Source organism: Gavialis gangeticus, unplaced genomic scaffold (genome assembly GCF_001723915.1).
Source record: "Gavialis gangeticus isolate Ggan-Ray unplaced genomic scaffold, GavGan_comp1, whole genome shotgun sequence".
In the NCBI taxonomy this organism is placed as follows: domain Eukaryota; kingdom Metazoa; phylum Chordata; order Crocodylia; family Gavialidae; genus Gavialis; species Gavialis gangeticus.
Genome location: NW_017729032.1, coordinates 179,622,420 through 179,632,056, shown reverse-complemented (window position 1 = coordinate 179,632,056; position 9,637 = coordinate 179,622,420). Strand labels below are relative to the sequence as shown.

General features: G+C 41.6%; 1 protein-coding gene across 1 annotated transcript in view; it reads right to left on the bottom strand.

The window, feature by feature from the left end:
- TXLNG (taxilin gamma) overlaps window positions 1-9,637 on the bottom strand; it is a 63,545-nt gene that overhangs the window by 19,486 nt on the left and 34,422 nt on the right. Inside the window, exons 4-6 of the mRNA XM_019524648.1 lie at window positions 4,876-5,046; window positions 3,214-3,408; window positions 2,087-2,206 (exon numbers count right to left, since the gene is read on the bottom strand). Of these exons, the coding sequence (XP_019380193.1) occupies window positions 2,087-2,206; window positions 3,214-3,408; window positions 4,876-5,046 (486 nt within the window). The remainder of the gene's footprint in view (window positions 1-2,086; window positions 2,207-3,213; window positions 3,409-4,875; window positions 5,047-9,637) is intronic.

Here is a 9,637-nt window from a genome sequence, read left to right as displayed (position 1 = left end):
AATCAGCTATGTTTCTTACATAGGCGTAGAAGGGCTTTCCTGGGTGATCTGGTCCAGCCCTTAATTATAGTAATCAAACACATCATGGAATTCCCACACTATTCCCATAAATAAAATAAATGAGTTTGAATTCTGGAGCAAAAATGCATTGTACAGATTCTCTCATCAGAATAGTCCTTTTTTTTCTTTTTTTTTTTTGAAGACACTGTTACAAGATGACTGAGTTCCTCTCTCCCTACCAGCAAGCAGGAAGGGATGCATCCAGTATTAACCCCTTCACAGCTGCTTTCAAATCAGCACCGGTTTTTGGAAAGTGTTCTCTTATAACAAAGATGAAGGGAATACATCTAATACTGTGGTGACTGTCACCTTAGCACGCAAATAAATGCCCGTTTTTTAAAAAAGTTCAGTTTGTTGGGCTTTTTTTTAAATAACCCATAATAGTTTAGACACGTACAAATAGAAAATCTTGTAAGATTTTGCTCAACTTGGAAACAAAAGCTATTAACTACCTTGTGGGTGGATGAAAGGTTTGGGAACTGTTCCAAAATTGGCTGAAATCTATGTAATGACTATAACTGACTTTAAGTGAAGTTTGGGCCAATTCTGTAATGTCTACAGCCAGGTTCTATCCCTGGAGGACACCTGCTCAGACTGGAAGATAAGCTTTTCCTGTAGTAAAAGCTTCAGTCTACATAGAACCTGCTGTGGGGGCATCACTCCTCCACAGAAGCAAAACTGATTAGGTTGGTTGACCCCATTTTGTCCCTATGGGCTTATCACTTGCTTGCGTCTCTTAGCACTGCTCCCCTCCCATGCCCATCTCTTGAATTCAAACCACTATTTACAGGCTGTTCTGTGCATGTCCCTTCACACTATCTGATGAAGCAAGCTTGGGCTCACAAAAGCTTATCATCCCTGATTGGGTTAGTCTACAAGGTGCATCTCTACTCTGCTTTCTGCCTGACTTCAAGCTAGCTACCTTTCTCTATAAAGGGGGGCCATACCAAATGAGTCCTGTGTGAGGGAGATGGTAGAATGGAGATGTGTTTGGGGAAGGGGGAGAGGGCCTCCAGCCTCTGGCACTGATTGGAACAGGGCCAGGACATTGCTGGGAAAGGTGGGGTTAGGTGTCACTACCACAAGCCAAGTCAACCATTTCCTCATTAGATTCAGTGCTTTGGATTTCACAGCCTATAAGGGGTATGCATCAGAAACTGGGAGAACATCTGTTTACCAGGGCACCCCAAAGGAAGGCAAGGTCTAACAGTCAAAGTGCTGGAAGACGGTTTTAGACTTGACATAAGGAAAAATTTCTTTACTGTCCGTGTCTCCAGAGTCTGGAATAGACTCCCCTCCAGAAATGGTGCAAGCATCTACTCTGGATACGTTCAAGAAACACGTGGATGCTCACCTTGCTGGGATCACCTGACCCCAGCAGACTTCCTGACCTTTGGGAAGGGGGCTGGACCTGATGATCTCACAAGGTCCCTTCTAGCCCTATCGTCTATGAAATATTTGCCATATAAAACTGCATCAATTGCAGGGCCAGGGAAGGGTTAAACTGACTCTTGCCAGCAATGCTTCTCTCTGCAGTGTTCTGGTGCCACTCTGCCGTCCTCTGCTTAACTTCAGACTAACACAGCTAACTACCTCTTGTGTTGTGCGTACAATTTCAGACTTTTTTTTTTTTAAACAATCTAGATCTTACCATCTTCTAGCATTGTTTCTCAACCAGATCCTTTAAAGGATCTGCATGGTATTAGCACAATTAGATATGCAAACACCTACATGGATTCACCAGGGAAACCCAGAGATCTCCAATAGGAACACCATGTCAAAAACATTCTGACCTGTTGTGCTCTGAGTTCTTTGTAAAAGAAGAATAGCTTTATTTTTCCATAATCTAAAAATAAGTGAAGGCTGAGAGCTGGCATTTTCTCAGGGGTGCCCCAAATCAGAAAGGTTGAGAATCATGGTCTTACAGAAAAAACTAATTCATCCTTGAATGTGTCGTCCCATTCCGTTATCCTCTCTGGTTAACAGTTTCAATTCACTCAACATACAGATATTATAAGTAACTTACAAATTCTCTCTCGCGCTGATGTTTTTCCTCAGCTTCTTTTATAAGCTGTGTGGTTTGCTGCAGTTTGGCATCTACTAGTTGTTGCTGCAATTCTTTATGCTTGAACACTTTGTCAATATGCTAAGCAAAAAGTAAAAACTAATGTTAGTTTGTAATGGATCCTCCATAATTAAACAAACAGCAGCTTTTTAGTGGAAATAAATTACCTAGGTATTATCCTTCAAGATATATATATATTTTTTTATGTGGACTGTGGCTGTTTACACTCATGTTTTATTTTCATGCTGTTTCTTTGCATTAGACTTAGGACTTCAGGAATCACCTTTTATACAGGGGCATTAGTTACAATAATTTGTAAAACTGGCATGAAGTTCCTGCTGCTTGTGCATTATATGTTTCAATAATCCTTATGTCAAGAGACAAAGCCATGTGATATCTAAGGCCTCATGGACTCTACTCAGAAATACAGCCTCTGACTTTAGATTTTATTTCACTCTTGCTTTATGTGCTTCTGAGAAACTAACATGGATTGGCATACCCTAACATGGACGTGCCAAATGTTATGACTTTGTAAGTCTTTTAATACTTGGCTTTTCTTTAAGCTCTGGCTTTTAGAGTCAAGTGATTACAGAAGAATCTGAGTTTTCAATCTGAAAAATGTTTGTAGCCCTCACAGTTGAGAACAACATGAAACAGGACTCAAACAGACTTTAAAACCTTAAGTGACCTGAGGACAGGCACTTTATGTCTGAAAATTTGTTCATCAACTCTCCCACCTATACATTTGATCTAATATAACATTTTTGTGTGATTGATAATGATGTCAAGGAAGAGAACATCTCTGAAAAAAAATACATGAATCCTTTGGGCTTTACTAAAGATCCAGGAGATCCTAAGAAAATGGCATGGGAATTGAAAGAAGATATTCTGGGCTAAACAGCCATGCACTTTTTTATTAGGACGGCTGATACTGAAAAAAACAGTGGTTTGTAATGACATGTATGAATTACATCTACCTATGTAACAGTACAGACAATATTAACACATCATTACTGATTTTTTAAAAAGCGCCATTTAAATGAGTTAAGGGAGCTAATTAAGTGTATGCAGAATCACTGCTTAATTACCTCTTCCCGCAACGCATACTGTTCAATGAGTTTTTTCAGTTTTTCCCCCAGTTCAATATTTTCTTGGCGGAGCTTGGCATTGTGTATATCATGCTGTTCCAGCTGAGCCTGAATTTCATTCAGTGTAATCTGGAAATGTGCAGTTGCTTCTTTACGTCTTTCTTCTTCTTCACGTGCTTGCTGCACGTTTTCTTCCTTTTTTATGCAAAAGAATTTGTTAACAGGCAAGTTAAAACTGACGCATCCTTATAATTAGTTTTTTGAATAAATGCTAGGGGTGGGTCTAAGTAGCTCTACGTGCTGGGGTGTTTAAATATAAATACAAACTTTGCCAAGCTGAATTAGTTGAACATTGCAAATTAGGGGCCTTAATTTATCTTCAATTCATTAATTTAGTGATTTTCCACCCGGGTGCTAGGGCACCTAGGCATGCTACCAGATCCTTCTGAAGGATGCCCCAAGGTGTGAGGAGGTAAACAGATAAGAGCAGGCTCTGTAAGGGGGAAAGCATTGTAATAAATAAGCTGTTTTTGAAATGGGGAGCCTCTCAATTCACAAGTTATGGAGGGGTGCCTCAAGTCTAATGAGGGGCACCTTGAGTCCACTGAAGAAGGTTGAGAACCACTTCACTACCTTGTTTTAAATATTTTTTGGTTAATAATAAATAAAGCTCTGAAGAGATGTTGGATTATTTTGTACTTTTCAACTTTTCTAAAACAGATATTGATGAATGACTTGAAAAGCACTCATTTATCTCTACAGCTTGAAGAAGTAAGTTTGAGGCTATGTAAACAAAGGGAGTACCTGGCTGAAATGCCAAAGCTTATTCTCGGTAGGGGTAAGACCAGTAGCAATCAGCCAGGATAGAAGGAACCCTTCCTTAGTATATTTGCTATAAAAAAAATGAATGGTTTGAAACAAAATTTGAGAAAAGAATATAATTTAAAAATAAATTTATGCTCCACGAACAGATTCCCTGCAGATAATCGCATAAAGAAATCTCATTCCTCTTTTCTATTACAGCAGCTGTATTTTGGCTGGATAAAAGCTTTGTTAGTACCTTGTCACTGGGAGCCACAAATGTGTGTCCCGGACACTAATATGACAAAAATAAACAATGAAGCCATCTAAATTAATAGGTGAACTATGAAACAACCTATGCAAGCAATATATCTTGTATAAACTGACCAATCCCCATACCTCTATACCTAAAGGCCAACTACACCTATGGATCTTACCCATTATTCTCTATGGATGTAGGTACTGGCCATTGAACATGAACAAACAGCAGTTGTCAAGTGTGGATTTTACATAGTAAACAGCAAACAGCTTTATCTTCAAGCAATTTATACCAGAGCTTAGTGGGTGAGGAACACATGCCCCATGGGCTCTACTAGTGGGGACAACATTGCACAGGCCATACCAGGAAAAGCCATGGGCCACTGGGTCACACCACGAGGAGACCCTCTGTTGCATGACACAGGTGCCCCTCCTGCTGCCCCACTGAGAGTTTCTGGCCTCACCCTCTGCTCCCTGCACCTCGCTGCTACACACCCTGGGCCAAGTGCAAAACACAGGAGGGAGGAGGAGCCTGGAGACTGCAGCTTAACTTGGCCTGCAGGCAAAGAATTGAACAGCCCTGGTTTACAAAAATAAACTAACCTTTAAAGTCTTGTTATGACGCTGAAGCTCCCGGCAAAGAGATTCCAGTTTGCTGCGTGCAAGAATAGCTTTGCTATGCTCACTCTGCAAATGAACTTTCTCTTTCACAACCTGGGCTTGTTTCTTCTGAAGTATCTTCATCTGCTTTTGGACATTCCGGCTTTCCTCCAACTAAAGTTAGACAGTATATTTAAGTAAGTGGACTTGAGCAAGCCTCTTTCTCTGCCCAGTCAAAATAGCTGATGCTACAATTAAACCAACTGGAAACAGTTTCCGAGAAGAGCAGTGAAATCAAATGGAGAGAGTCATTAAGAATACTAGACTAGACTAGTGTAAGATGTTCTTATTATAGAAATTGGGAAATTTCATAGATTACTCTAAGGATGTGTAAGAAAACTTTCCTATTTAAAGACTACAAACATTTATTTCAACTTACCAAATTTTCTCTCTGAGGAACAAACTCCACAGATCTATTAATAGGCTTTCAGTATGCATAAAGCTATAAAGGCAACATTATGTCTCATGGGGGAGGATGTGGCTGGGTACAGGAAGAGCTTACCATTTAGGACAGCATCCATAAAATAAAGTATTCTGATCAGTGGAGCGAAAATGTCAGCAAACTTACACACATCGTAGTCATAAACCAAAACCTGACTGCAACCTAAATTTGAAGGGACCATAACAAGGCTCATACTGGCTAAAGATCACAGCAAACAAGGGATACTGGATTAGAGAGCAAACTCAGAAAAAAAAGAATTTTTCAGAAAGCCAGCATAAATGTTTCTATTCTCGTGTCTACAGGATTTAGAGAACGTTTAGCCAATAGAACTAAAATGGCTCTTGAAATGCCAATACAAGTCCTTTCTGTTACTGGGAGATCAGTGTGAAATATCCTTTCATTGAAGGTATCCACAGTTGATACCTGAAAGTCCAGTTTGTAAAATGTTAAATTGTGATAAGGTCACGCATGTGACCAGGCAGCTATTATACAGATACTTATCCATAGTTAGCTGTATGCTGGATAAGACGGCTCAGTCCACAAGACTGCTGTTACCACTGCACATCTTTAGCCCTCCATTATATATAGGCCAAACACCCCAGTCTTTCACCATCACTACAAAGGTCTGTCAGCAGTGTCTTCTTCACCTGCACGGAAGTCATGCATCTCCTGGATAAGCATCCAGAAATGTTAAAGGACTACTTCTTAAAGTCATTCTATCACGTTCGGGGGGGGGGGAGGAATAGCCCTGTTTCAGTGTCGTAGGACACTCATGCCTATCATTGGTTTATCTGGAAAATGTACTTAAAACAAGCAGCCAGCAAGTACCCTCCTGTTTCTACCAGCATTTGTTTTCTCTGAGTTTTAGTTACCCTCCATAGGGAGATACCAGCCAGAACAAGAGTTCACAAGGAATTCTTAGCATGCTGCTTACCCTTTTGGATCAACCTGAATCCCCCACTCCCAGGGATCACGCAGCCCAGAGTAACCATACGGCCACAGGCCCAGTAAGCTCATGGCAGCAGCAGCAGCACACATTTGTACCAGCAAATTAAACAGCACGCTAAATGGTTTATAGGATCTACTGCCTATAGCAAGGCTACAGGGAACAACTTGAAGGAATTTCCATTGTTCTGTTTGTGCTGGGATACTTTGTGCAGTAAGTCTTACATGCTCCTTATCTTCATTAGACACATCTGCAGGATGTGTGGCTTTAAGCAAACCATCATTGGTGGTATCTGCATAGATGACAGCTAAGAGGCAGCAAAAGAGGATCTCTAAAAAAGATACGTTTGCAAAGCTAATGAAACATTGATACAGCTGAAAGAAACTAGCATTAGTGGGTGCTTTGGAAGCAACACAAAGAGAGGAAGGGGAAAACAAACATGCACAAGGAATTTTTGTAATTGAGGTAGCAGAGATGCTGGAGAAACCTGGCCTCTCTCCAACCTATGGAGAACTCACTTACAAGGAGTAGCACACCTGCTGCATTACAGGTACCTGCACTACTTCCCTCCACATCAGACATAACACTTGAAGTTGAGAAGTGGGAAAGAAATTTTTAAGTGTACCTAGAACAGCTTGGAGGCTGTGTAGTACAAATCATATCAAACTGTGCTATCACTGAGGACCTGAAAGCTGTCAGCCCAAGATTTAAGATGGCACTGATGCATGCTTAGGGATTCTTTCAGGCTGACAGAACACAGCCTTGCCTATGACCATTGTACCTGGCTGCTTAGTCTCAGCAGATAGCTGCTTCACCTTCCTTTGCTACCCTGGCAGAAGGTTCCCCCTTTGCCCTCACATAACAGATTACAATTACGAGGGTCAGTCCAACTAATGTTCAGTTTGTTACTAATCCTTAGACCCTTCTGTATAAGAACAGGGTATCACTGTGCACCTCCACACTGCAAAATTAAACTTCTCCTTGGTGCTGCCCAGAATGGCAGTGTATAGCTACATGGCATCAGAAGATACACCTGGGTTTCCTACTGGCATTCTGAAGTCCCCTATTCAGATGTGGCAATTGGAAAAGAATATCCTCACAGCATTTTGAAGAGGCCCATAAACCTGAATATGTGAGCATTAGACACCTTTTCTGACCAGACAATACAGAGGCCATTTCATAGGTATTGATGATGTACCACCCAGCATCATCATGAACAAATCCACTCTCCTGTTACTAAATTCAGAGGCTAGGTGGATGTATAGAGACAGAACAGGTATGAGTTTACAATCCCATCAGAGATCCAGAACCACCACTGTAGATTTCCATATTGTTTCCTCCACTTTGCTTAGAGCCCAAGGTCTCTGCAGGATGACAGGACTGATGGCATCTCTCAATGCTCAGTCCTAACAGCCACACTTATAAAATTCTTAACAGTTATTAGTTTTCTACTTAGCAGGAGGAGTCTGGGGGTCAGGTTCTACAATGCTTTGAGAGTCAGAGCCAATCTCCTCCTAATTATTTGCTACAGTTTCCACTGATTTACACCTGCCCAGTACCATACAGGTAGCACACAGACAAAAGCATGGAGGGAATCAGAAAGGATGACTCAATCACACTAAAGCCCTTTGGAACTCTAGCCACTAGTAGGGAAGGACATTGTGGTGAATTGCAAACATTCAAAATCAGAGGGAAAAGACTTGAAAGCCAAAGAAGCATGAAGGGAAGGAAATTCTACTCATCTAATAATGCACTTCTCCCTGCCTCATGCTAGGGCAGACCCTACTGCAAATGCCACTGGGATGTCTTCCTATGGTATACTGTGGGTTCTGCTTGCGTTGGGTGTGCTGTTACTAGCAGAAGTACAGCAATGAACACACCCTTTCATTAAGTTAGCTGTTGTAAGTTGACATTTTCTATGCTTTTTGGATGCTCCATCTAGAGAATCTTAAAATAGTAGGTTTTGATGCCATTTCTTTGAGATGGTGGAAAACAGAGCACACATTTAGTCAAACAACACAGACCTTGATGGTTTTATGTATATCTAGGGTATGCCAGAACTTCCTGGACAAGGTGCTGTTGCACAAGGGAGTATAATTTCTTGGGTTCTGTAAAATAACTACATTAAGTACTGGAAAAAGGCTGATGTGTTTGAAGAATCACCATAAAACTATGTAGAGTGTGCTACATTATTCTTCAGTAGATAATACTCCAAGCTCTTACACTTATAGGTGGAGACTGATAATGAGGAAAGCTGCCCAATAGGGAAAAGACATACCAGGATTCAAAAAGATGCTAGGTCAAAGCATTAAAAGCTGAATACAGGTCTCATGGCAAATTGTGATCAATCTTCAGAGGATGAAGTAAAGATGTAATTCTAAAAAAGGAGTTTGATATTCCAACATAAAAAGATTCTCTTCTTGCCTGTGGCCGAGTCGGATAGTACAAGTATTGGCATTTTAAAAAACTGAATTTGTGAAGCCCTTGATCAGACATTTGTATAAAATCCAGCACATGTGGTACAAGCTGTGATGGAGGTACACAGTTTCTTGCATCACTACTTGAACTTCTGCCAGGTCCCAAAATAGAAAAGAAATGAGGAAGGTCTTACACCAGCAAAACAACAACAACAACCACAACCACACCTTCCAATAATTCTTTTTCACATGACATTACACAACAGCCAGGTAGTTAACCTAAGCTGCCTTGGCTACATTATAAAAATCAGTCACTGGGAAAGCAGATCCTATTGTAAAGGGAGAACAATGGGAATCAGAATAAGCCATTCCGAGAAAAACAGGAAACATGATCTGTATCTGTTCCCTGTTCCTCTGGACAGTTCTGGGGAACTAGTAGGGATGTAAACAGTTAAATAATAATTATATTTATATCCTTTTCCATTTAGTGACCTCCATCAAGAACAGCTCTGGCCACATATGGCTTCACTGTGTGCCCAGTGCTGCCTGGACTCCAGGCTGCTGGTGGGGAGCTGTGGGCAAGGGGTGGCAGATGTGATTGAGACAGATTGCCCAGTTGCAGAGCCACAGCTTCCCCTCACTGCCATAGGCAGGGGCTGGGAATGTGGACATGTCCTGTGCCCACAGCCTGCCACCATGAGCAGGGAGGAAGGCAGGTGCCAGGCTCCCCCACAGGGGTCAGATGGGTGCTCCCCATCATAGTAGCCCCACAGGGGGTCTACCTGCTCCTCCTGCAGTGGTAGGGCCTGAGTAGGACAGAAGGCTCCCTGCGCCTCCTACTGTATTCATGCCACTGTGGCCTGGACCTCGGAGGCTACTCCAATGCTACCACACCAGCCC